This window comes from Anolis carolinensis, chromosome 5, assembly GCF_035594765.1.
Source record: "Anolis carolinensis isolate JA03-04 chromosome 5, rAnoCar3.1.pri, whole genome shotgun sequence".
Classification (NCBI taxonomy): domain Eukaryota; kingdom Metazoa; phylum Chordata; class Lepidosauria; order Squamata; family Dactyloidae; genus Anolis; species Anolis carolinensis.
The window spans coordinates 70,954,207-70,982,026 of NC_085845.1; the positions used below are offsets into that span (position 1 = coordinate 70,954,207).

The 27,820-nt window shown below is 38.6% G+C and overlaps 1 protein-coding gene across 3 annotated transcripts in view; it reads right to left on the reverse strand.

Annotated features, from left to right (window-relative positions):
• The window catches only part of pdgfrl (platelet derived growth factor receptor like), a 58,986-nt gene extending 31,166 nt beyond the window's left edge, over nucleotides 1–27,820 (reverse strand). For 2 of the 3 annotated variants that reach the window (XM_062981512.1, XM_016994040.2), the window contains exons 1-5: nucleotides 27,579–27,820; nucleotides 22,106–22,400; nucleotides 14,965–15,116; nucleotides 12,002–12,295; nucleotides 10,067–10,206 (exon numbers count right to left, since the gene is read on the reverse strand). In XM_062981512.1, coding sequence (XP_062837582.1) covers nucleotides 10,067–10,206; nucleotides 12,002–12,295; nucleotides 14,965–15,116; nucleotides 22,106–22,400; nucleotides 27,579–27,633 — 936 coding nt within the window. In that variant the 5' untranslated portion in view covers nucleotides 27,634–27,820. Of the gene's footprint in view, nucleotides 1–6,813; nucleotides 8,275–10,066; nucleotides 10,207–12,001; nucleotides 12,296–14,964; nucleotides 15,117–22,105; nucleotides 22,401–27,578 lie in introns of those variants that run through there. The other variant, XM_003221616.4, reaches the window with a different exon arrangement.

Consider the following 27,820-nt stretch of genomic DNA (forward strand, 5'->3'; position numbering starts at 1 on the left):
AACTGCACCAGGATGTAAAGTGGGCTACCCTGCACCTGCGTGTCAAGTTTGATACAGTTTTGTCATTCATGGGCATCACAGTGGTTTGTGGGAGGTGAATTGGATGAATGTACTGCAAATCCCATAATCCTTGGTCCACCCTCTGTCAAACTGCTGCAGCATGTGAAGTGTGTCATTTGGGATATGTGTGCCTGGTTTGGTTCAGTTGTGTGATTTGTGGCAGTTGCTGTGGTCCCAAGAAGTGAGGGAAGGTACTGCAAATTCCATCATCCTTGGTCCATCCTGCCCAAATATACATCAGGATGTAAAGGGGTCGACAGGAGTTCTGTGTGCCAAGTTTGGTCCATTTCTATCATTGGTGGGCATTGCAGTAGTCTGTGGGAGTTAAAGTGTTTGAAAGTACTGCAAATCCCATCATCTGTGGTCCATCCTCCCCCAAATGGCAGCAGGTCATGAAGTGCATCGTGGGGATGAAGTGTGCCAAGTTTGGTGCAGATCCGTCATTCCTGTTGGTCTCAGTGGCCTGGGATAGTGGCGGCCAATCAAAACGCGAGCACATATTCCGCCAGGCCAATCAAAACGCTGATACATACTCCGATTTCACTTTTATTATATATATAGATATAGATAGATGGGCTGGAATTATTTCTACTAGCCTATAAACATTTTTTACTTATCATGAATGGCAGCTATTTAGAGGAGTCATCCAGACTATACACTTATCACTCAGTAAGGGGGGGGGGGGGGGGAAATGTCCTAGATTATTTTATAATCTCACCTGGGTTGTTGCCAGCAGTCCAAACTTTTATAGTGGACATACGCCCAGAAAGTGACAATCACCCCATTAAACTAGTCATAAAAACAGATGTAGAGCAGCACAGAATGTCAAATAATTATCCGCTGGACCTGGGACCTAGACAGCTCAAGTGGTCGGAGCCCTTGAGCGATAAGGTTATAGACCTACTTAATATACTGGAAACTTGCAGCGATAAGATACTCAAATGTTCTATTGACCTATTAGAGGGTTATCAGCAAATTATTACCTCCCTTAAACTTTATTTGATTCTTGCAGAACTGACTAAAGCCAACAAGCCTGGTAAGGAAAGCTGGTTCGATGCAGAATGCAGGAGCCAAAAAAAATATCCTATCTCAGGCCATCAGAGCAGCTAACAAAAATGGGACTGAACAAACCTATAAAAGCCTGAGTGAAATACGTTCACAATCTAAAACCCTATTAAAAAGGAAGAAACCTGAATTCAACAGGCAAAATTGGATAAAGCTGGATTTGGCAGTTAGGCAAAAGGATGAGGTCAAATTTTGGAATATGGTGCATTCAGGGCTAAGGCCCTTGCAACCTCATTTGGAATCTGAAATTGCAGCACTTACATGGGAAACTTATTTTGGAGAAATATTCAATGACCCAGAGACTGCTGAGGAAGTGCCTAGAATCATTGACTCCTCCAATTGGCCACCAGTCTCTCCTGAGGAAATTGAAGGCCTGCTTCAAAAATTAAAAACAGGAAAAGCCCTAGGAGAGGATATGCTACCACCCGAATTGTTTAGATGCAACATCACCTGGTGGGCTCCTATCCTGGCCAAACTGTTTACATATATCAACCAGACAGGAATCATCCCAAATGGATGGAAAACTAGTATAATTGTCCCTCTATATAAAAAGGGCAACAGGACTGACCTGCGCAATTATAGACCTATTAGTCTGTTGGATATAGTGTCAAAAATCTATGGTAGGTTTCTGTTAAATAAATTACATAGTTGGCCAAAGGAGAATAATATTATTGCAGAAGAACAGGTCGGATTCCAACAAGGCAAACAATAGACCAATGTTTTGTGCTTTCGCACTTAATCCAAAACAGTCTGAAGAAACCTAAGGGATACTTATATACTGCATTTGTGGATTTTACCTCAGCTTTTGACTTAATTGACACACAGCACTTGTGGGCAAAGTTGGCAAAGACTAATGTGGATAGACGACTGTTGTTATTATTGCATCAGCTATATTTGGGGACAGATCTAAGAGTGAGGTTAGGTTTGTCAGGTAAGCTATCGAACAACATTGAAACAAGAAGAGGACTCAGGCAAGGCTGTTTGTTAGCAGCTTTTCTGTTTAATTTATACGTGAACAATTTAGTTGCCGAGTTGAGCTCCCCTGATCACTTCCCACCATCAGGAGGTAATAGGAGAATCCAAATCTTATTATGTGCGGATGATATGGTCCTCCTGTCAACTACACAAATAGGACTTAGGAGACTTTTGAGGACACTAAGTAGAATCTGTGAGCAAGAAAAGTTGAGGATTAATCACTCTAAAACCAAAGTGATGGTATTCTCCAAAAGGAAGCCAATACATAAATGGAAACTGGATGGCCACTCAATAGAACAGTGTCACGGCTTTAAATATCTGGGCATACACATATAATGGTAACTGGAAGAGTCATATAGAGGCAGCCAAATAATCTGCCTGGAGGTCAGTGAAATCAATCTTAGCCTTCGAAAAAACAAAGGAAGGTTCCTTGGTATGCCCCACAGTAAAGATTTTTGCTGCTAAAATTCTACCTCAACTGTTATACGGAGCAGAAATTTGGGGACAGGGTAACACAAAACAGGTTGAATGTATTCAGAATAAGTTTGCAAGAGCTCTTTTAGCCCTTCCCCCTGGGACTCCAGCTGCCTTGTTAAAGCTTGAATTGGATCTCCCCTCACTTAAGGCAAGAATGCATAAGCTTAACATCTCATATGGGAAGAGACTGATAGGAATGGAGGATGAGAGTATAATAAAGCAATGCTTGATGGAGAAACATAAGCAGGGAGGATGGGCTCAATACTGGTTGGCCATGCTCCATCAGTATTTTGATGGGTCAACAACAACCCTAATGCATCTGGACAAGAAGGTGATTAGAGATAAAATCTTTGAAATGGACACAGCTGACAACTTGCAGATTAATAAAAAGCAAGGTTTCACTACTTGGTATCCCCGACTAAAGCATGACCAATATTGTCAACAATATCTTCAAGACCTAATATCTGCATCCTTAGGAAAGCATTTACAGCCCTGCGCTTCCAAACAAGGCCATCAAACTGGCTAGAGGGAAGATACAGAGGGATCCCGCATGTCCAACGAGTTTGCATTTGTGGCTCGGGGAAAGAGAAGATCTAACACACTATCTGTTCCATTGCCCTTTGTATAATGACCCTAGAAAAAATCTCCTGGGAGCACTTTTGGAAGAAAGGGCAGCATGGCAACAATCTGCAGTGATCTGTGATTTCTTAGCATATTATTCCAAAAATATAACACTAAAGGTTGCAATTGCAGCCCAAAAGATTCGAGCTAAAGTAGCAAAGGCTTTACTTGAGGCTAGAAATGGAAATGAGGATGGTCCTGGGTGATACACATAAGACACTGTTATTGTTATGTCTCTGCTACCATAATTTTAAAGAGCTGGTTTTAATATGTAATATGTCTTAATGCTTATATTGGAAAGAGGTTATTTCACTTTTAAAGGTTGTATATTATTGATGTCATGGCCTATGGCTAGTACAATAAACAATTCATTCATACTAGCAAAATGAAACTGGAATCTACTGTTGATAAAAATACTGTAAATACTATAAATACTATAAATAAAGTTCAGGAGCAGGATTCAAAACTACTGTGTGTTTTTTTTAAAAAAAACAGACTGAAATAATAGGTTGTTGCACAAAGCACTTAAAAGCAGCCTTGTATTTTTCATTTTGCCTTTTTCAACTAACTCTAGGGTGAGAAAAAATACTCAGGGGCTTATAAATAAAAGATCACAACCTTTAGTATATTCCTTCTTATAGAATCACTAGCTGTGCCCGGCCACGCGTTGCTGTGGCGAAGTATGGCGGTATGGGAAATAAAGTATTGAGGAATTGGTGGTAGTTAAGGTCAAGGGTAAAGGTTTTTCCCTGACATAGTCGTGTCTGACTCTGGGGGTTGGGGCGTGTAATGAAGTATGAATTTGGTTTACAGATGTTATGTTTAATTGTGTGTTTATGTTTTAAAAGGGTAAGTATCAGAGTTATTGCATCTTAGCATTCTGAGGCAGGTTGCCATAGAAACGTAGGCGGAGCCAACTGTCATTTGGCAGAAGAGAGTTTGAAAAGAAAGTCAGTCAGTCTGTGGTCAGAGAACTACAGGAAAGGTTGATTTTAGTCTGGGCTCTGGTGAAGCTCAGGGAACGCTGATCCTAAGTTAGGGGATCAGGGATAAAATAGGTTTGGTGACTTATTTTAAGGTAGTCTGTTAGTGGAGAAAGAACTGACGTTTTAAGAAGTTTGGAACACCTCAATATAGTTTTGCAACTGTTGAAGAAAGTGTAACTCTAAGAAGCAACATTGTAACCACTAAGCTCTGTGCCTGAAATAAACTTGATATTGTTCTTTCAACATCCAAGCCTCTGTCACACATATTCTAAACTAAGTTACGCTACCATCTAAAGTGAATAAGAAGAAGAAAAGGAAAAAAGATTCCCCTCTGCCTGAGTTCTTTACAGGGCTCATCTCCATTTCTAAGCCGAAGAGCTGGCGTTGTCCGTACACTCCTCCAAGGTCATGTGGCATGACTGCATGGACCGGCGTTACCTTCCCGCCGGAGCAGTACCTATTCATCTACTCTCATTTGCATGTTTTTGAACTTTAGCATTGGCAGAAGCTGGGGCTAACAGTGGGGGCTCTCTCCGCTCCCCCAATTCAAACCTGCGGCTTTTCGATCCAGAAGTTCAGCAGCTCAGCGCTTTAACACGCTGCGCCATCAGGGGATATTATTTCCTAAAGGTTGTGAATATACAATATTTCTGATTGGGGTTTTTTTGTCTGTTGGAGGCAAGTATGAAGGCTGCAATTAGGGGAAATGATTAGGATGTAATGGTCTTGCAGCTTTAAAGCCTGGCTGTTTCCTCCCTGAGTGAATTTTTTGTTGGGAGGTGTTAGCTGGCCCTGATTGTTTCCTGTGTGGAATTCCCTTGTTTTCAGAGTGGTGTTCTTTGCGATACTTTATGTGCTTCTACTGTCTGTGGCCCTGAAAAACAGAGGATTTGCCAGACTTTGATGATGGGAATACTTTGTTGGGAGGTGTTAGCTGGCCCTGATTGTTTCCTGTGTGGAATTCCCATTTTTAGAGTGTTGTTCTTTAGTGTTCTGATTTTAGAGATTGTATTGTTCTGTTTTATTATACCACATTAATTTTTATATATTCTGATTTTGGTGTTTTTGAATACTTGGAGCCAGATTGTATTCATTTTCACGGTTGACCGCAACACAATAATAATAATAATAATAATAATGATAGTAATAATAATGACTTTGGTAATACACAGTGCTTCACTCCCTTCTCAGCTTTCTTTCTGGAAGAATTCTTTCTTGGGAGGTGTTATCTGGCCCTGATTGTTTCCTTTGTGGAATTTCCAATTTCCCTGCTTTCAGAGTGTTGCTCTTTCTTTATTGTCCTGGTTTTAGAGATTATATTGTTCTGCATTATTCTATCCCAGTAATTATTTCATATTAAAGTAGAATCTCACTTATCCAACATTCACTTATACAATGTTCTGGATTATCCAACGCAGTCTGCCTTTTCGTAATCAATGTTTTTGTAGTCAGTGTTTTAAATTCATTGTGATATTTTAGTGGTAAATTTGTAAATACAGTACAGTAGAGTCTCACTTATCCAACATAAACGGGCCAGCAGAATGTTGGATAAACTAATATGTTGGATAATAAGGAGGCATTAAGGAAAAGGCTATTAAACATCAAATTAGGTTATGATTTTACAAATGAAGCACCAAAACATCATGTTAGACAACAAATTTGACAGAAAAAGTAATTCAATACGCAGTAATGCTATGTAGTAATTACTGTATTTATGAATTTAGCACCAAAATATCACAATATATTGAAAACATTGACTACAAAAATGTGTTGGATAATCCAGAATGTTGGATAAGCGAGTGTTGGATAAGTGAGACTCTACTGTAATTACTACATAGCATTACTGCGCATGGAACTACTTTTTCTGTCAAATTTGTTGTATAATATGATGTTTTGGTGCTTAATTTGTATAACAATTACCTAATTTGATGTTTAATCGGCTTTTCCTGAATCCCTTCTTATTATCCAACATATTCACTTATCCTGCCGGCCTGTTTATATTGGATAAGTGAGATTCTACTGTATATTGATAATTTTATATTATCTGCTTAGAACTGGATTATATGAGGCCCCTTCTTCACAGATGTTGTTAGGGAAGCATATTATATTCAATAATACAAAAAATCAAAGATAATGTATTTTAATTTTCTATTGTATAAAGTGTGCCTCCTTGTGGAACATTTCATTTGCCTGTACCTATTTATGGCAGTGTACATGCCACTGTAGCTAGAGATCTCAGCACTTCTGATTCAACTGTTGTCCAGAGATTGATTCATATGTCTATAACATCTGCTGTAGGTTGAAACCTGGCTTTAAAGTCTGTCTTGGAGCAATCTATTTCTTTTACCAGTTCATATTTGTTCACATGTATTTGAGTGTTGAAAAATAAAATACTTTTTTTACTGATAAATACTCGTATGACTGAGAATAAAAATAAAATACCGATAGGCTAGTGCTGAACTGGAATTCTGAATTCTGTTTTTCTTAAAATAGCCTTCTGTGGCTCAATTTATTTAGGAAATGACTTTCTAATGGTCCTGCAAAAAAGGAGTACTTATCTCATTAAAAGAAGAATCAGCAAGAGAAGATGCTAAAATACAAGGAAATCTATAAACAAATCTATGATACATAAAATTTGCAAAATATTTTATTATGTGTTTGTATATTAAAAGTCAAGATTGCCATCAGCTGTGATGCTGATTATAACGGTTTAGTAGTATATTAAGGATTATGCATTAATACACAATGGTTTTGACAGTAAATATAAACATTTCAATGCTAATATTTAATTCTGCTGAGGGAGGAAAGGAAGTAGAATTTATCAGAATTAAGATAAAAGTTATATTTCTTACTCCTAAGATACGTACCCTTTTGTGAGTTAACATTGTATGTGATCCTGTTTTTGTTCCTGTATGCAGAATAAGCAAGACCAAAAATGGTCTAACTTTCAATGAATTTGATTTAGACCTGATAACAGAAAGATTTATTGTCAGAGCTCAATGCTTTAAATGTATATGGATTCTTATTAGCACTGTATATTGCTCAAGTATTCAAAGTAGGATAAAGACAATGGCTGAATTCTTAAGTGGACTTGGAATTCAGAAATATAAATGAGCAGTTTCTTAATATCCATTCTCACCCAGGAGCTGCCATGATGAAATGAAAGATGTGGATCTATTGCAAAATGATAGCTAGTTGAGTGAGTGATGTGAACAGAAAAGATGTGTGATGAAATCTGGACATTCTGGATATTGGCTAGAAAGTACTACAGCACAAAAGGTGAACCCAGTTGCCCACGGGAAATGTCCAATGTACAACATAAGTGCCCAATGTGCATTAAAAGTGCCCAAGAAGCATGAGAAATGCCTAATGTATACCACAAGAGCCAATTGGAAGTGTCCGACATGCATTAGAAATGTCCGATGTGTATCAGAAATGCTCAATGCACATCAGGAACATGCTACAGGATGCTCTTGTTGATGTCTGGATGCACATCTTCAGAATCCGCTAATGGTTTTACTTCATTTCTGCAACGCATTTGTAAGGTTACAAAATACAGACCATGATGGAGAATCTTGGCCCTCAGCAATTTTTACAGCAGACCACGTCAAATAGGTGTGTTTTCTTCTAAAATGAACACACATGGAACGAGAAGATAATAAAACTAGAAAAGTGTTTGATTTCCTTAAAGGCACTTCAGTGAGTTCATGGTAGAGCAAAATTCTGGACTAGGACTTTCACCATCAGTCAACCCTCTTTAAAAGCCACATATTTGCTCTGTGATACAAATCTAATATATTAATATTCTGTTCCCAGTCATTTCCAGGTCGGCATTTAAAGCTAGCCAGAAGAAGTTCAATCCTTTTCACGTTCAATTTTTCTAACCTGAGAACTCAGTATGTTAGATCAGTTCAATGTATGTAGCTAATGTGGTCTGTCCTCGAAGGTTTTGAGCTATACAAATGTAGTTCCCAGCATCAATAGTCTCAAAATCTTCAATGGTAATAACACTTTCAGAGATCCTTGTGGTGTGACCAATTCCTCTGTCGATCAGCCTCCAAGTGTCTTGCATAATCACAGGCCTTTCGTACTATTTTGGTAGAAAAAAATAAAATAAAACAGGAACAGTGTTCAATTTTACTTATAATATTTGATTTTATACACAGTATTCTACTTGTGAATATATAATCTGTGCTGGAGTTTAATTTGAATTGTAGATCTATTAAGGAAAGTAACCTCTTATAAAACACAATCACATTCACTAGCGTTTCATACATGTGGTATGACTAATATCGACAGACTTTAACCTTTCAAAGGTGAGAAGATCTCACAAGTATGAAGGGTCACAAGTGTGTTTTGAAAGAGAAACCATAACCAGCATCATCTTGGTTAATCCTAAACAGAAAATCGTATATCTACTGTATGAATTGTTGAAAAATGTTCCAATGCATAGGGTTGTTGTGTGTTTTCCGGGCTGTATGGCTATGTTCCAGAAGTACAGTAGAACGAACCCCTGTTATTCGAGATAAAGAGGCGGGCCCCATCTCGGATAACTGAAGGGCTCGAATAGGGCGAGGTCTTGCCGATGGACGTCCCTCCGTGAGACCTTGCCCCTTGGGAAGCCTCTTGCCATCGCTCCTGTCTAGGCAGGAGCAATGGCGAGACTTCGCCCCTTGGGAAGCCTCTCACCTTCACTCCTGTCTAGGCAGGAGCGATCACAAGGGGCTTGCCTGGGCCAAAGTCTCGCAGAGGGACGTCCCTCCGCGAGACTTCACTCCTTGGGAAGTACCTCGCCATCACTGCTAGGTAGCAGCAATCGTCGGGGGCTTCCTCCTCCCCCTCCCTCTCCTTCTCTCAAACTCGAGAGAAGGAGAGAGAGAGGGAGGGGTGCCCCCAGCAGCGCCTCGGATAACCCAGAGCCTCGGTTAACCGGAGCTCAGTTAACCGGGGCTCTACTATATTCTCTCCTGACGTAACAACACATAGATAAATCCCAGACTCTAAATGTCTGCTCGATTAACAACAGGATTCAAGCCTATGTCATGCAAGTATACATGTTTTAGCATTTTTGAGATCCGATAAAGACATTTGTTAAACTCTCTGCACTCACAAAAACTTAATTTGTTAACAATATGTGCTTAAAATATTCAGCATGCCACTCCCCCACACATACAAAAACTAGAATAGATAGATTGTCCTTCAGAAAAACAATCTGGATGTTTATCTATTGGGAGAACAGATGATCCAAAGTATCTGTTTAGTCGCAGGATTATAAAACCTTCTTGATATTGATTTGAGTAACCTGTTCTTGGATGCTAAAGGCAACCCGTTTAGTCTTTTTCAAATAATCTGTCCCTTCTTTGTCATCAAAAATAGGAATGGGCACTTTGCAGTCTTTAGGTCAGGCATGGACAAACTTTGGCCCTCCAGGTGTTTTGGACTTCAACTCCCACAATTCCTAACAGCCTACCAGCTGTTAGGAATTGTGGGAGTTGTACGAACACCCGGAGGGCCAAAGTTTGTTAATGCCTGTTTTAGGCCATACTTATAGTAGAGCAAAATTCTGGACTAGGGTTTTCCCTTAACTGGCTGTTAAGAATTGTGGGAGTTGAAGTACAAAACACCTGGAGGGCCAAAGTTAGCCCATGCCTGCTTTAGGCCATACTTTCTATATTTTTCCCAGACTGAGTGGTAGAAGAAATTAGATTGTTAACATGCAATATTATCCCCACACAATATAGGTATACCCTCAAGGCTGTTCTGTCTGCAGCTAACAAACTTTGCCTTCATCCATTTGAAATGTCAAAGGTCAATTCTCAAGCTAGTATTGTGTATATCATTCAGTATCTGGGTATTAGAGAAATAAAGAAACAACAGTTTACCTCTTGCCCTGGATATATCCAGTTAAACTCCACTTCTACCTCTGGGTCTCCCAACACGGTGCACAAAACGCTAACATCATCTCCACCTTCTGCATTATTGGATGATGCCTTAATTGTAGCTGAAGGCGGGCCACTGGGAACTGGTGAAAAGGAACAGGTGAGATAAAATAAAAAGTTGAACATAAATTCTGATGCCATTGCCAATTAAGAAAAAGAAGTCCATGTTTTGTGACTTTTACTCAGAATTACAGTGATACCTCGAGTTAAGGGTTTAATTTCTTTCGTGACTGAGCTCTTAGCTCAGGTTGCTCTTATTTCAAGCCCAACAAATATACTGGAAGGGCCTAATCTGAGGCCTGAATAAATTGCAGTTTTTCAATATACTAGCAAAGGCTCAAAGCCTGAACACATGGCCTGAAACTAAATTGAGTCCTCCAAACATACTGAGCTTAAAGCTAAACATAAGAGGCCTGAAACAAAGTGATATCCAACAAATCCACTGGAAAAGGCACTATGCCAAAAATGAGGCCTGCATGCTGTTCAATGGCTGAAACCAAATGAGGTATACAAATATATTGTCTAACATAAGTCCTGAAACAAAATAGAGGTCTCCCAACCCACTGGCAAAACCTTCAAGCCTAATATGTGGCCAGTAACAAAATGGAGGAAGCTGGATGGGATTACCAGGGGCCGAAGTCCAAACCACATAGAGGGCTGAAGCCCGCCCATGCCTGGCTTGAAGCTGAAATGGAGACCTGCAACAAAATAGGGCTTTTCCTAACGTGAGGCATGCCTTAAAATGTATACCTCAATTATTGTAGAACCGGGGGGGGGGGGGGGGGGGACGGCGTCGGCAACAACGACAGATGATATGATGCCACAGTTAATGTATCTGATTAATGTATCTCAGCCTTTCACTGAGGCTGAAGCAGCGTGACTCCCTCCAGACAATAACTTCAGTCAAAGATTTATTAAGAATTGAAGAATTTTATTAAAAGGGGGGGGGAGTTCCCGCTGATACTGAATGTACCTTCCCTAGGCCAACCCAGCAGGCCCTTTGACAATGTCTGCTTGGTGCAACCATACAGCTGCAACAAGAACTGTAACAAACTATGTGAATCTCCTATTTTGCACTCAGCCTGCGCACAACCAAAACTACTCCTGAAACCTATTACTCTGGAATGGAATTAGAATTCCCAACTATGTTCCAAGGCTTGCTAAATACATAATTGTCCAAAACAAGCTGGACTGTTAATTAAAAATAACAAGAGCACTTTTAAAATTCTGCCAAGTGCTCTGATTCTGTCCTTGGGACTAGCAGTTTGTTGCTCTGTACAGCAAAACATGAAGAAAATTTACTCTTTCAGTAATGACATTTTTTATCATTTGCAAAATTACCATAGGTCTTTGAAGTGGCTCCAGGTAAAATAAATGCACTCTCTCAGGCATTTGAATTTCTTAAGTTAATTGAGCTTTTTTTAAGGTTTGTTAACATAATGTATGTAATTCCCTTTCCTTGTGGCACACCAATCAACTTACCACTATTCCCACTATGAGAAGAACTGAACTGAAGTACAGGCAGTCCTTAAGTTTCAAACATCCGACTCATAAACAACTCATAGTTAAGAACACGTATGACACAACAGGAAGTGAGAGATATATAACCCTTGGAAGGTAAATTCACTTCTGAAAGGGGTATTACCATGGGGAAAAGGTGTTTTCACCAAAGCTTTATCGCCAATCCTTGTTTCCAAGGCAGATCTTGGAACCAAAATTCTGAATTTTGATATGGTTCACGGAAAAGTTGAGTTTCAGTCCATGGATTAGGTAAAGCACCTTCTCAAACTTTCAAAAAGACCAGAAGCAGCACTCCAGCAGAGAAATTTCTGGACTTATACATGAATGTGTAAGGTAAGTCATTTCCACTTAATTTACCTTCAACATAAAGCAACTGGTACTTAATGGAAATCTGAGGAGCTCCCCGTGATTCAGCTCTGCAGTAAACAACTCCTTTCTGATCAGAGGTTGGGTGCTGATAGACGAAGCCCTTCTTCATGTCATAGATTATATTGGTTCCATCCACTTTAATTTCTTCAGCTGGAAACTCTTGATGCAAAGTAACTTTTGCTGTTGGGCTGGTCACACGGCAAGGAATCACTGCAGGTCTATCTGGGTTGAGGTAGACAACTTCGAAATAACTGGGAGATGGAACAAAAAGCTCCCCTATATCTGTGTAAAGAAGCAAAATCATGCATATTATACATCAATCTGTTAAAGTTTTGATTCTGGTATCTTAGAAATCATATCAACTATGAAATAAAAAGATTTCTAACTACAATGCCAATTTCTGGGAACTAGTTATGATGAATTTCAAAAATATTAAGATTTCTATTTTTCTTTGTGACATGACAAATAAAGCACAGGAAGCTTTACATAATACCATTAAGGTTTGTGTATTTCAAGATAATTTCAAGCATTTCGACTATCTCTTCCTCAACATTTGTTTTTTTGGGGGGGGTTTTGGTTGTTTTGTTTTAACATGAAAATATTGATGAACCGAGTACTTCACTGTAACACACTTCGGTAAAAAAAAATAATTACATGTATATAATCATGAAAGCATGATTATGTGATGTTGTTGTTGCTGTTGTGTGCCTACAAGTCATTTCCACCATGGTAACCCTAAAGGAAACCTACCATGGGATTTTCTTGCTAAGATGTGTTCAGAGAGGATTTGCCTTTGTCCTTCTTTAAGACTGAGAGAGTATAGCTTGTGCAAGGTCACCCAGTAGGTTTTCCATAATTGAGGTGATTTTAACTTAGTCCTAACCCAACACGCCTGCTTTATGGTTAAGGACTTCTGGGACTGCTATTTCTGAAGAAAACAGGACACACACAAAAAAAACTCTTTCCCTATGAAAGACTACTATGAAAGATAATTTAACTAAACAAGTACCCTCATTTTCTTCTAGAGAGGGACTTGAGGCACTTGCTTAAAATTTGCATGTCTGAAAGTTCTATTCTAACCTTATTGACCCAAAAACTCACAGGATCTTGACAACAGGTACAAGGCTACAGTGAAATAAATCCTCAAAATATTCTTAAACATGATCTACATCTATAAATCATATTTTTACCTAATTGTAATGGGATTTCAACCTTTTCTGTGCCCAAACACTGCAGTCATAAAATAAGAATAAACTGCTTTCCAATGTTGATATGCAAGATTTTTTTCAAATAGTTCATTAAGTGGAAACCAAGTACAGTAGAGTCTCGCTTATCCAACATAAGCAGGCCGGGAGAACGTTGGATAAGCAAAAATGTTGGGTATTAAGGAGGGATTGAGGAAAAGCCTATTAAGCATCAAATTGCATTATGATTTTACAAATTAAGCACCAAATATCATGCTTTACAACAAATCGACAGAAAAAGCAGTTCAGTGCACAGTAACGTTATGTAGTAATTGCTGTATTTACGAATTTAGCACCAAAACATTGCAATGTATTAAAAACATTGACTACAATGTTGTTACAGTAACAACATTGTTGGAAATTAAATCCATAAAAAGTTCAGTCCTGTGAAGATTTTAAAAAAATCCTTGCCTGCCTAGAGAAACAGATGTGGTTCCGGGGCAGGAGGCAGACTGCATTGGATAATACAGAACGTTGGATGAGTGAAGGTTGGATAAGCGAGACTCTACTGTATTCAAAAGAAAGCCTAATATATACAATATAATATGTAACATTTGGTGCACATCCTACTGGAATGTATCCTCTATGTTTCTATTAAATTATATTATGAAATTTAAATCCCATGAAGTCCTTTCAATCTTGAGCTTGTGATAAAGAAAGGGTTAACAGACTGAAGTAGAGCAAATCTGCTTCATAGAACTGACCTGGCTAATCTATGGTAAAGCAAAAGTCTGGATGGGATTCCTAAGTCTTCCTTCCTAATGTATTTAGTTTCATCATACCTTGTGAGCCCATTTCTGTTTGTTTACCAAATGGAATCAACTTGCTGAATATAATTTAAAAAATTTAAAATGAGGCAAGAAAAAGTGCCAGATTGAAATTTACAGTTCTTCAGAGTCACACTGTTCAGTTTTATAGAAAACTGGAGGTTAAACCAGTCCTTTCTGAGACATATAGACACATACAGTAGAGTCTCACTTATCCAAGCCTCACTTATCCAACGTTCTGGATTATCCAACGCATTTTTGTAGTCAATGTTTTCAATACATTGTGATATTTTGGTGCTAAATTCGTAAATACAGTAATTACTACATAGCATTACTGCGTATTGAACTACTTTTTCTGTCAAATTTGTTGTTAAACATGATGTTTTGGTGCTTAATTTGTAAAATCATAACCTAATTTGATGTGTAATAGCCTTTTCCTTAATTCCTCCTTATTATCCAACATATTAGTTTATCCAACGTTCTGCCGGCCCGTTGGATAAGTGAGACTCTACTGTACATACATTGTAATAATGAAATGTTTGAGGACACAACATATCTCACACAAAAAAAACCTTTCATTTATATTTTTAAAGATATAATTTATTGCTTGTTTCATGCTGACTCAGAGAGTTCTCATTATGTTCGTGCAATACACAAACATACTGCAGTCGGCACACAATTTGGAAAGCTCTGGTATAGAGGAAAATCAAAGGTGAGGATCTGGGATAACATATAATACAGAGGGCCCTTCCATAGCCATATAACCCAGCATATCAAGGCAGAAAATCCAACAATATCTGCTTTGAACTGGGTTATCTGAAAAATAATGTAGGATTTTATTCTGCTGTGTAGAAGGGGTCTGAGATAGCCAAAAACAAAAACAAAAAACAAAAAAGCCACCCATCTGTGTTTAATATTATATTTGTAATAATTTCATTACCTGAAAAAAATATGTAAGTTGAACCTGTTTTTGATTCATCCTTCTTGCAACTGTACCCATTGCAGACCAGGAGCCAGCAACTGTATTCACCAGTGTCGGCTGCGGTAGAATTTCCTAGGGTCAGCTGACCATATCTGTCATGTTGCCTGATGCTAGTAAGAACAAAGAAAAAGCACAAACAACCTTAGCTTCTGCTACTTTTAAACTTTCATATTGTGTTTTTCCATTATTTGATTTTTCACCTCTATTTTGCTTACCAATCAAATGAAACAAAAACATTTTAAATGTTATGAGCAATGTTGCTTTTTTAGGGTCAGTAACAGCCTTTAGGACTGTTTCTTTCCAGTATGACTTCTAGGAACAGAAGGATGAGAAAACTCTTCTTAAATCTCTTTACTCCTTCATAAAATATCTGTATGGTCATTTCCATATCAGTGTCAACACATTTCCTGTATCTTTCAAAAGATCTTATATTGGGAAACACTTCATGCAATTATTTTAATCAGACTTTTATCAGTTTGGGTTTACTTTTTACTAAAAATTAATTTAATCTGAGGTATAAATGACATTGGAAGAGAGCTTCCCAAAAGATGTACACAACTAAAAATATTCATCCTTCTTAAGTGCATCCCAAATACTCTTAACATCACTGGTTATATATTGTTGATGGTACTGATCGATGAATAATAAGAACAAGAAATCCTACACTTACTCCCATACAAGTATCTTTGGAATCAAAAGGACAAACACCATAATTCTATATGGGATTTGTTCACCTATATAAGAAATCTAAAGTACTATCAACTATTGACGCTTGGGTGCCAGAGCTAAGAGGGAGCCATGAGGACAGTTCCATCTTGTCTCTTTACATCAGCTAGAGGCCCCTATCCGCAATAACATGCTATGCTAGTTTTATATCTGGAGCAGAATGAAGAAGGCGGGGCTGGGAAGACATCTTTCCACCATGTCTCCTGTATCAATTTAATGATATAATGATATATAATAATATTATACTATACTAATATTATAATACATTGTATATACATGTAATATTAATAATATTATGATGTAATACAATGTAATAATAATTATAATTCACTATTATAATTGTATATTTATATTACATGCAATATTACTAATAATATTGCGATATAGTTGTATAATATAATATATTGTATGTATATATACTTGTAAACCGCCCTGAGTCCCCTTCGGGGTGAGAAGGGCGGTATATAAATGTCGCAAATAAATAAATAAATAAATAAATAAATATCAAGGGTAGGTGTCAATTTTACATGTCTTCAGTTTTATTGAAAGTCTCACAGTGTGTTACTAGCACATGCAAGTGGAAACAACAAAGATTAGGTACAATTAATTTTTAAAAAGGTTTGTTTCTTTCAAATGTCTTTTGGCATGACAAACCTATACTGAAGAAGAATCCATCTAGTACATTTTATTTTCGATCCCAAGTCTCAGGGGGCTTTCCTAATGATAGCTACGAAGCTTATCTTTCACATCATCTATTTTTATCTAAGCATCTGGTGGCGTAGTGGGTTAAAGCCTTGTGACTTAAAGGTTGGGTTGCTGACCTGAAGGCTGCCAGGTTCGAATCCAACCTGAGGAGAGCACAGATGAGCTCCCTCTATCAGCTCCAGCTCCATATGGGGACATGAGAGAAGCCTCCCACAAGGATGGTAAAAACATCAAAACATCTGGGCGCCCTCTGGGCAACGTCCTTGCAGACGGTCAATTCTCTCACACCAGAAGCGACTTGCAGTTTCTCAAGTCGCTCTTGACACGAAAAAAAAATCTAAGCACCTAGTTGTAGAACTAGCTCAAAACTAAATAATTTGACTCTAATTTATGGTTTATATTTCTGCAAAATAAACTATAAGATGTTCAATACTAAATACTGTATATATAACACTGAGAAGCAGCTATACCTAGGGCATTTTGATTAAACAAGTAAACAGTCTGGTAACTAGGGTTAGAGTGCTCACTACATGAAACAAATTAAGGTCAGTCATTAATTAATTCACTAACTCTGAACATTGAAGCCAGCTAGTAATCAATATCAGTTTCTCCGTGAAGAATCCAGTTTTTCAAAATCTACACAGCCATTTGGATTATTCCTGTAAAAACCTATTAAAAGCTGTACTTTAAACAATAGAAGCAGTTTATTTATTACTTTTCAGAGGAAGACCTGTGTTAATCTGTTGCAGCATAAATCTTGAAAATGAACTAATCTATTTTACCACAAGCCCTTATAACGCAATAACCCATGCCTGGCATATATGTGAAGTGAATAACATACCATAGCTATATTTCTTCTGTAAAAGAGAAAGTTATGAGTTGTTGTGTGTTTTTCGGGCTGTATGGCCATGTTCCAGAAGTATTCTCTCCTGATGTTTCACCCACATCTATGGCAGGTATCCTCAGAGGTTGTGAGGTAAAGTTATGAGTGGCATCCATCTACATTTAGATTCCTCAGTTTTATGTTTTTCAAAGACCTTGCACTATTATTTTAACATATTAAAGTAGGAATGGGAACCTCTGACTCTGTGGTATCGTACAATTTTGGTTGCCATTAGTGTCACCAAGTACACCAATCATCAGAGATGATGGGAGAAATATATAATCCAACAACTTCTGAAAGACCACAGATTCACCTTTCCTGTTTTCAAAAGTAGTCTAAAATTTTCTAGTACAATTTTTCTCCCTGGGGGAGAAGAGCGGTATATAAATAAAATAAATAAATAAATAAATAAATAAATGTTGCAAATGTTGTGAAGACCTCTGTTCCGTATTATCAACATCTGCATTCCTGTTTTATGTATGAACACATTTCTATTTACTCATTAATCATTTCGATAAGGTCAAGATCAATGCTACTCAAAGCGGTAGTCTGTTGACCAGTGTTCGCTGCCTGCCTGCAGCAAGTTTCCAGAAAAGCAAGAAGTCATTGTACATAATGGGTATAAAAATCCTGTACGTCCTTAGTACACTTGGAGAAAAACTCTGTTGGGTCCCCATAGAGAAGGGGAGGTCATATAAAGGAGTATATGCTACAATCCTTTCTGCCAAGTGCTTTTTTCTAGATTCACTGCTGACTAAAGGCACTTCCAGACAGGCCCCATATCCCAGGATCTGATCCTTGGTTTTCTGTTTATTCCAGATTATCTGGCAGTGCAGATTTATGTAATCCAGTTTAAAGCAGAAAAACTGGGATCAGATCCTGGGATATTGGGCTTGTCTGGAAGGGCCCCTAGTAGGAGGTAGCCCAGAAGCTTTGTGCTTAACTTAGGAAGAGTGTCTGCTTCCCAGACACCACTGTGTAAAGTTCAGCTCGTGCTCCTTTGCCTCCCCTTAGATAGTCACTTGGGCAAATCAGAGATCTGAACTGTTGGTTTCAGTAGTCGCTTTTGATTAACTTCATTCAATTTAAAACCGAAAACAAATTCAGACTGCAATAAAGCAAAATGCAATCAATAATAATTCAGCACGATGGCGTCTACATATTACATGTTAGAATTCTACCTGTGTTTTCTAATGATGCTAAAAGAATCTTAGGCGTCCTCTAAACATAATGTGGCATAGGAGACAGATTAACCGGGGCATCAAAGTGATGCTCCAGGCTAGTCTGTTTTGACCTGGAATAAACCTGGTTATCTAGGTTTGTTCCAGGTTTTAAAAATACATGCAAAGATCTGGATCTAACCAGAATATCTGAACCTTTGCAGAGATGGAGGTGGTGGGGATTGCCTCCTGAGATCATATTGTGTTAGATACAGGTTGAAATGTGTACAATTGGAATGTTGGGAACGGATTTCTCCTTTCCCTCATCCTGGCCCCCTCCAACCCCAGAAAATGATGAAGAGAGTAAAATAGATTGCTAAATAGGGTAAATGTAATGTAGGTGGGTTTCTACTCAAATTCAATAAACAAATCATTTTAGGCACAGGAGGAAGATGCTGAATTCAATTATCTGTGTGTAAACTTAGGATGTCTAAAATTCCAAAGGAAATCTACAAGGGAATCTTGTAGACATTCCTTGCTAACTTTTCAATAGACATGCTTCAAATTTGAGGCTAATACCTTTCTTCCCCTGCAAATGTCCTATGGATCGTTTCCTTAAGTCATTCAAGCTACTTCTGCTACAATCACCGTTCTGGAGGCCCTCCCTTATTTAAGTTTTGTGGCATACTGATTGCTGATCTACTAGTGATACTCAAGCAACTGGGCCGTGTGGACTCCTTGGCTGCTTCGAGATTCTGTATCAGGACCCTAGTGTCACTAGTGTGCAGTGAATGCACACTAGTGACAACACATTTTTGACAACAGCAAATTTCTGCTTGTTCACAGTATACTTGACAGAGATCCACAGAGGTAGAAAATTAGATTTTCAGTTTGTAATTATGAAATTGATATTGCATAGCAGGCATTAAAGCCAAGGAGCATGAAAAATCTACTTTGGGATGCTCAAATTGAAATAAGCTCTAATCACCACCAATGTAATTAGCAATTTTGCTTCAGCATTAGTAAGGGCTATAGAGGTGCTTAGCACTGAAAAGATTTATAATATTTATACTGTCATATTAGTTACCATCAGTCTATTCCTGTGAAACAAACACTTCCAGCTAATTGGCAGCTTGGATGTTACTTAATCTAAGTTGTAACCTTGCCCTATTTGAAGAACATTTTCTCCTGCATGAAACTGTTTATGTGTTGTATTCAGTATTCAAGAGTTTGCCTTACATTCCAACATCTTTGGAATTACCCAGTTTATGAAATTCCCAATCTAAGAGATTGAATTGGCCATTGATTAGTTTTACAGAAATAGATCTTTTAAATCCACTGGGCTGTTATAGATACATTAAAATTCTGCTAGTAGGAGTTAGAGTGATACAACATTTATAATAACTACATTTTTCTTTTTCTTTTAAAAAGGGTAATCCTGAAGCCACCTTGGTGACCCATTGGGAAACAGAAACAGAGCAAAATGTTTATTTTAAAATGGCCTTAAATTGTTTTTAATTGAAGCATAAAGATTTTGCCTATTAACAGTAAAGAACTTGTATAGCAGGGGTTCTCAACCTGGGGTCCTCAGATGGTTTTGGCTTCAACTCTCAGAAATTCTAACAGTTGGTAAACTGGCTGGGATTTCTGGAAGTTGTAGGCCAAAAACATCTGGGGACCCCAAGTTGAGAACCACTGCTGTATGGGATATTGGTTTCAGTGGAAGTATTAAGTGCCTAGGATGAAGCTGAAAGCCTATGCATAAAAAGAACATGGTTGTTTTTAGTTCTGAGAAAACAGCCATATATGCCAGAACAAGCCAAGAAAATGTTTAGATGTGTATTCAGCATAGGACAATTACATCCTTTGTGGCTCTCCTTTTCAGCATAAGCTTTTGAAATTTAAGGAGACCACTTTGTAGAGAAAAGAGAAGACTGCCTTATGAGTGAGCCTCTCTTAAAGAAACTCGCTATTTCTTCAGCTAGAAATATAAACAGGAGGTCAGATTTATAATTTATTGCAAATCTGGCAGATCTTGTATTTTAAAAGATATTTAGAAATTCACCATCTGGATTTAAAATATAGAGTCTACATATAACTTAAATATGGAAACTCATTATTTCAAAATTTGCCATTTCCTTTTAAAATTTCTTTTATGTTCTCAGCTAATGATTCTCATTTGTCAAAATATACTCTTACAGTCAGACATTCTGGCACTTCAGCAGACTATGTGTTTAAAACTGCACAAACATTTATGAAAAGTGAAGCCAGCTGTGTCTTTATACAAGTATTCTATTATATGCAAGGTTGGGTGGCAAATTGTTTTACAGCTGCCATCTGCCATCTAGTGGTCTGATTCACTACAGCTTCACCTAACTACAAAAAATAAAAATAAAATTTATTTTTCATAAATTTGTTGTATGTCTTCAAATCATTTCCGATTTTTGGGGAGACTAACATGAACTTATCATGGAATTCTCTTGGAAAAATTTGTTCCAAGCAAGCTTGCCTTTGTTTTTGTCTTGAGACAGAGAGAATACAATTTCTGCAAGATCACTTGTGGGTTTTTATAGTGGAAAAGCAATTAGTACAGGGTTGTTGTATGTATTCCGGGCTGTATGGCCATGTTCCAGAAGTATTCTCTCCTGACGTTTCGCCTACATCTATGGCAGGCATCCTCAGGCAAGAGACGAATCTTTCCAATGCTAATTAGGATGATTAACTGTAACATTCACGCTGGCTTCCAACTGACAAAGAACTCTTCTCACACCCTGGACTTCCCACAGATATATATTAACCTTCCTTGCCTAGTTTCTCCATGCCTCACAACCTCTGAGGATGCCTGCCATAGATGTAGGCGAAATTTCAGGAGAGAATACTTCTGGAACATGGCCATACAGCCCGGAACACATACAGCAACCCTGTGATCCCAGCCATGAAAGCCTTCGACAACACAGCAATTAGTACAGTTTCATATACTAATGTATATGAGTATATACAGTAGAATAATAATAATAATAATAATAATAATAATACCCCACAACTCAAGGCAAACTACAACATGGTTAAAACACCCAGATAAAATATAATATTAAAATGCATGTATTAAAACACACAGAATAATGTAATTTGACACCACGTTAACTGCCAGGTATCAATCCTATGGATTCATGGGAGTTGTAGTTTTTACAAGGCCTTTAAGCTTCTCTGCCAAAGAGTACTGGAGTCTCAAAAAAAACCCTATAAATCTCAGTATTCCATAGTAATTGCCCATGGCAGTTAAAGTGATGTCAAGCTGCATCAATTCTACAGTGTAGATACACCCCAACACTGTACCCAACAGTATTCTAGGCTTTGTGCTTTTCTCTTCTTCAAAGCCTCCAGATATTTTATCTTAGAATTCATGATCCTCCCTGCCCCCCCCCCCCCACATAGCCATTTTGTCTGAATTTTGCAAGATGCCATTTGCAATGCTCCCTAATACATCAAGTTGATCTTAAGTTTCTTTTCTTCATAACTGTGGTATATTTTGCCTGAACAAGATAATTCAAATTTACTTCATGTCTTTTTAATTTATGAAATCTTGAATGGAATTCTATTCATCACCCCCCTAACAAAATTTTACCTGAGTCTGGAGTCTTTAAACGAGTCATGATAAGACGGATAGCTCCATCCAATTTTATTTCCTTTACACCGCAGTTCCACACTCTGACCTGCAGAGAGGCTCATAGTAGCAGCAGGCTTCTGAAAGCGGCCTTTGTCCATCACTTGTGTCATTATAGAATGAATCTTTGGGGAAATGTCTGTGGAATCTCTCTCCTTTAACTTGGGAATTTTGGGTTTCCCTTTTTTGTTAGCAGGTTTAATTCTGTTATCTCCTGGTTCCTTAGGGCGCTTGTTCTTTGCAGGCTGACCAAGAGCTATAATAAGAAAGAAGAAATGCATACAATACAGGATCACTGTCAATTTCTACTACATTTTAAAAAGATTCCCAACCTACCAATCTACGCATACCACCCACTGAAGGGAATCAGGAATATCCATAGCCTGCTCATTTCTGTTAAGTTCAGCAAAGATGTTCACTGACAGGAAATTTTAACTTTTCATAGAGTCAAATTAGACATGCAAATGATCAATTATATGGGATTGTTGTGTTTTCCGGGCTGTATGGTCATGTTCTAGAAGCATTCCCTCCTGACATTTTGCCCACATCTATGGCAGAGGTTGTAAGTAAGTAAGTAAGTAAGTAAGTAACTTTATTTTTCTATCCCGCCACCATCTCCCGGCAGGGACTCGGGGCGGCTAACACGGGACAAAAGCCCGAAAATACAGGACAAGTAAAACAGTTAAAACATATTACAATAAGAACATGGTAAGATCGACAGTTATACAAAACAATTACCTTAAACAAAACAATACATTAAACCATAAAAACTCAGCTGACATATATAATCAGTTAAAAATAAAATAAGATAAAAAGGACCATCCAGATTGGTGGAGGGGATAGCGTGGAGGGGCCACTTAAACTAAGGTGCAATAGTATAGTTCTAAAGTGCTTTGGGGACCAAGAACAAAGTGCAAAGATTTCTAGACCGAAGGGGTGGGAGACGGACGTCCAATTTATTATGGAAAGAGGGACCTGTGCGAAAGAAAGTGTATTAATCTGACTATGACTTTTTGGTCATGGGGACTAAGTTACTCAAATGCACAGTGAAATAGCCAAGTTTTAAGCTGCTTTCTAAAAGAAGCAAGGGTGGGTGCCTGCCTGATCTCCCCCGGGAGGGAGTTCCAGATCCGGGGGGCCACTACTGAAAAGGCCTGCTCCCTCGTCCCCACCAACCGAGCCTGCGATAAAGGCGGGAGAGAGAGATGGGCCTCCCCAGATGAACGAAGAGATCGTGCAGGTTCATGGGAAAACACAGTCACAAAGGTAGGCGGGTCCCAAACCGTTTAAGCTGCTTCTTTTAAAAAGCAAGGGTAGGTGACTGCCTGATCTCCCCCAGGAGGGAGTTTCAATATACCTCGCAACCTCTGAGGATGCTTGCCATAGATGTGGGAGAAATGTCAGGAAAGAATGCTTCTGGAACATGGCCATACAGCCCGGAAAACACACAACAACCCTGTGATTTCGGCCATGAAAGGCTTCAACAATCAATTGATATGTTCCCTCAAAGGAAAGATTACACTTCTCTGTGATATTATTTATCTTTGCAAGAAGCTGCTTTTAATCAGCAGTCTTATATGAATACTCTTATATATGTGCTGACTAAATAAAGTTTTATAAAAGGCAGTAGAAAACTGGCCGAGATTATACAGTAAACTATGAAGGAAACTAAACTTGGACCTTTTAGCAGTAAATTTACATCCTATTGAAACAGACTTTCTGATTAAAACTGTTAGTTATCTTTAATTCTTTTGAAGTAGGGCTGGCCATTGCATTCAGTAAAGAGGTCACATCAAGCACCAGATTTGGGATTTCATGAAAGAATTGCATATTTTGAGTTATTAACCTAGTTTTATTGTATTCTTATACTGCCAATAACTAGGGGACTGTTAATGCAATTTTCTGCCTCATATGCCAAAATAATTTGACTTGGCTTGGCTGACAATCCTCCTTAGCTTGGATGAGTGTATGTGAGAAATTTGCTGCTTCTTGGGCAGCAAAATGACGTGGTTTACTCTCGCTTTACAGAAAACAAGAGCACTTCTACCTTCCTATTAGTGGCGCCTTCTACATCATTATCTAGATTATCTGCTTTGAACTGGATTATATGACAATGTCAACTCATATAATCCAGTTCAAAGCAAATAATGTGGATTATATCCTTTGATAATCTGGATTATAATGCTGTGTAGAAGGGGCCAGTATTATATTCATGGCAGTAAGGTTCCAGTCCTATCATTAGGCAAAGTAGGGAATTACAACAAATGCAAAGATGAATCCTCTCTTTAAAGCAGTCTTCCTGTGAATCCATATTTACATACATATATGAATGGAGAGGACCAAATTGCATACTTAATTTTTCATGAATATGCAGCAAGGGTACAATTGTGGTATTCACAGATGGTCCTGAAACCAAATCCCAGTACGTACTAAAATCCTACTGTGAGCTTCCAAGATCAATTGGGCTTGTTCCTTAATAACTCTATCTGTTTTTATAACAGTATAATCTGTGAAATAGCTGTTACAAATAATGAAGAAAGCAATTAAGTATTCAGGTAATTATTATGATTCAGAAAAGGGAGCTAGGAGTGCTTACACATGACCTATGAAGATGGAGATGTATCACTATACACACACACACACACACTATAATACACAGAGAGAGGGGGGGAGGGGGGAGAGCGAATGCTCTGCTGGCTATGAGGATGAAACAGGAGAAAAGAAATTCAGCTCCCTGGAGGAAAGGCAAAATATAAAAAGATGACTTCTCTTTCAATGTGTATTTCATGTAACTTAAAATGCTAATGGGACCTGTTTTTGAAATGTGGTCAATGGTTACAACTGTGTAAAATTAACCAGTGGTCACTTGGTAATGTATACCCCAACCCACTCATTACACTATGAACCCTTCGAGACAGGCCCTATATCCCAGGATCTGATTCCAGGTTCTCTGTTAATCCCAAATTATCTAGCAGTGGGGACTCATATAATCCAGGTTAAAGCAGAAAACTGGAATCAGATCATGTAATATAGAACCTGTCTGGAAGGGCCCTAAGTAACACAATTTTTTTTCCTGGGTTGTAAATTATTATTTATTATTATTTTAAACATTTATATACCTCCCTTCTCACCCCGAAGGGGACTCAGGGCGGAGCACAACATATAAACAGCAAACATTCAATGCCAAAACATAAAATAAACCATAAATATACATAAACACTAAAACCAGTTATCTTCACATTAAAACCGCCAGGGAGGGAGTTCCATAGCCGAGGGGCAATCACTGAGAAGGCCCTGTCTCTCATCCCCACAAATATCATTTCCCAATTGGTTCTATCATAAAAACATGAAAAATGCTTTTTAAACTGCAAAAACTTTGTTTTTAGAGGCCATTTTGCGATAGTTTTTTATGAATATCTCATCGAGTCCCAACCAATTCAACATAGTTTGTGGCAGGCACAAAAACAAAGTTTCTGGAGTATTAAAAAACCTTTCAAAGTAAGTAACACACAATTAAACAGGAATAACACTTTTAAACCAAGAACAGAATTTTTTCAAATTTTGTTACACAGTGTATTACTACTATTACTACAATAATTATTAATAACTGTAACAGCCAGTATGATGCACTGGTTTGAGTCTCAGACTATGGCTTAAGGGCCCTTCCACACAGCTATATAACCCAGAATATGAAGGCTGATAATCTACAATTCCTTGTCCTGGCTGGACTGTTGACCTGAAGGTTGGGTTGCTGACCTGAAGGTTGCCAGTTTGAATCTGTGAGACAGGGTGAGCTCCCGTCTGTCAGCTCTAGCTTGAGGGGATATGAGAGAAGCCTCCCAGCAGGATGGTAATGCATCCAGGTGGCACCTGGGCAATGTCTCTGTAGACGGCCAATTCTCTCACACCAGAAGCGACTTGCAGTTTGTTCTGGAGTAGCTTCTGACACAATAAAAAATCTGCAATATCTGCTTTGAACTGGGTTATCTGAGTCCACACTGCCATATAACCTAGTTCAAAGCAGATTGTGGGATTTTATACAGCTGTGTAGAAGGGGCCTTAGAGTCCTGGCTTTGAATCACTGCTCAGCCACTTGGTGACCCTGGCAGGGCACACTCTCTCAGTCTCCAAGAAAGGGGTGGGGGTGGGGAAACAACCCCTCTTTGAACAAGTCTTACCAAGGAATAACAAATTCTGAGATAATGCATCTTGGAAGGCTAGACACAGTAGTTCTCAACCTGGGGTCCCCAGATTTTTTTTTGGCCTACAACTCCCAGAAATCCCAGTCAGTTTACCAGTTGTTAGGATTTCTGGGATTTGAAGGCCAAAAACACCTGGGAACCCCAGATTGAGAACCACTGGGCTAGAGGACTTGAAGGCACACAACATATGAATGGAACAAAATATATATATTTCAAAAATCTGGAATATATATATATATATATATATATATATATATATATATATATATTAAAGTGTCAGGCAAGACGTGCCTCTGAGCTGTGCAGCCCTGTAATAACTAAATGGAAAAGTGGAGAAAAACAAACATAAGTGTCCAAATTCTCCAAATTCTTGAACGGGGTGGAGGAAGAGGCAGAGAAAGCAAATTCCATGTTCCTGAGGCCCCTTTCACACAGCTGTATAAAATCCACATTGAACTGGATTAGGTGGCAGTGTGGACTCAGATAACCCAGTTCAAAGCAGATGTTGTGGATTATCTGTCTTGATATTCTGGGGCCCCTTCCACACAGCTGTCTAAAATCCACATTGACCTGGATTATATGGCAGTGTGGACTCAGATAACTCAGTTCAAAGCAGATATTGTGAACTATCTGCCTTGATATTCTGGGTTATATGGCTGTGTGAGAGGTCTCTCTGGCCCCTTCCACAGAAATATAACCCAGGATATCAAGACAGAAAATCCCACAATATCTGCTTTGAACTCGGTTATCCGAGTCTACACTGACATATATTCCAGCTCAAAGCAAATATTGTGGGATTTTCTGCCTTGATATTCTGGGATATAGGGCTGTGTGGAAGGGCCTTCTGTCAGGTAAAATGGGGGGAAAGTCCCAGAATATTTTATGTGAGAGAAGTGCCACAAATCACCTCATATTTCACTGCCATATCCCGAGGAACAGAGAAGAAGAAAAGGACAACAGGGAAGAAGGAATCATTTCCAGAGGATGGATTTATTTATCCCTCAGGGGCCCCTTCCACACTGCTGAATAAAACCCCACATCATCTGCATTGAACTGGAATATATGGCAGTGTGGACTCAGAAAACCCAGTTCAATGCAGGCACTGTGGGATTTTCTGCCCTGATATCCTGGGATATAGGGCTGTGTGGAAAGGTCCAGGGATGGAGGAAAGGAGGCAAAGGGAGAGAGAAGAGAAATGCCACATCCAGACCTCCCTGACTGGACAGACTCACCATTTTGCAGCGTTTGCTGCAGCAGAAGGAGGCAGAGCAGGAGCCAGGGCTTCATGGCGGGAAAGAAGAAACAGAAGAGTCAGGCGCCGATTTTGGCAGGAAAAAGGGGGGCTGAGGAAAGGGTTTCCAAGTTCCTCCCTCAAAGGGGGAAAAAAGCCGGTAAAGGATGCAGAGAGGAGAAATTGGAGAGAAAAGGGGGACAGCCTCTTCCTTTTTCCCGCCCTCAGCCTGAGGGATGTCTG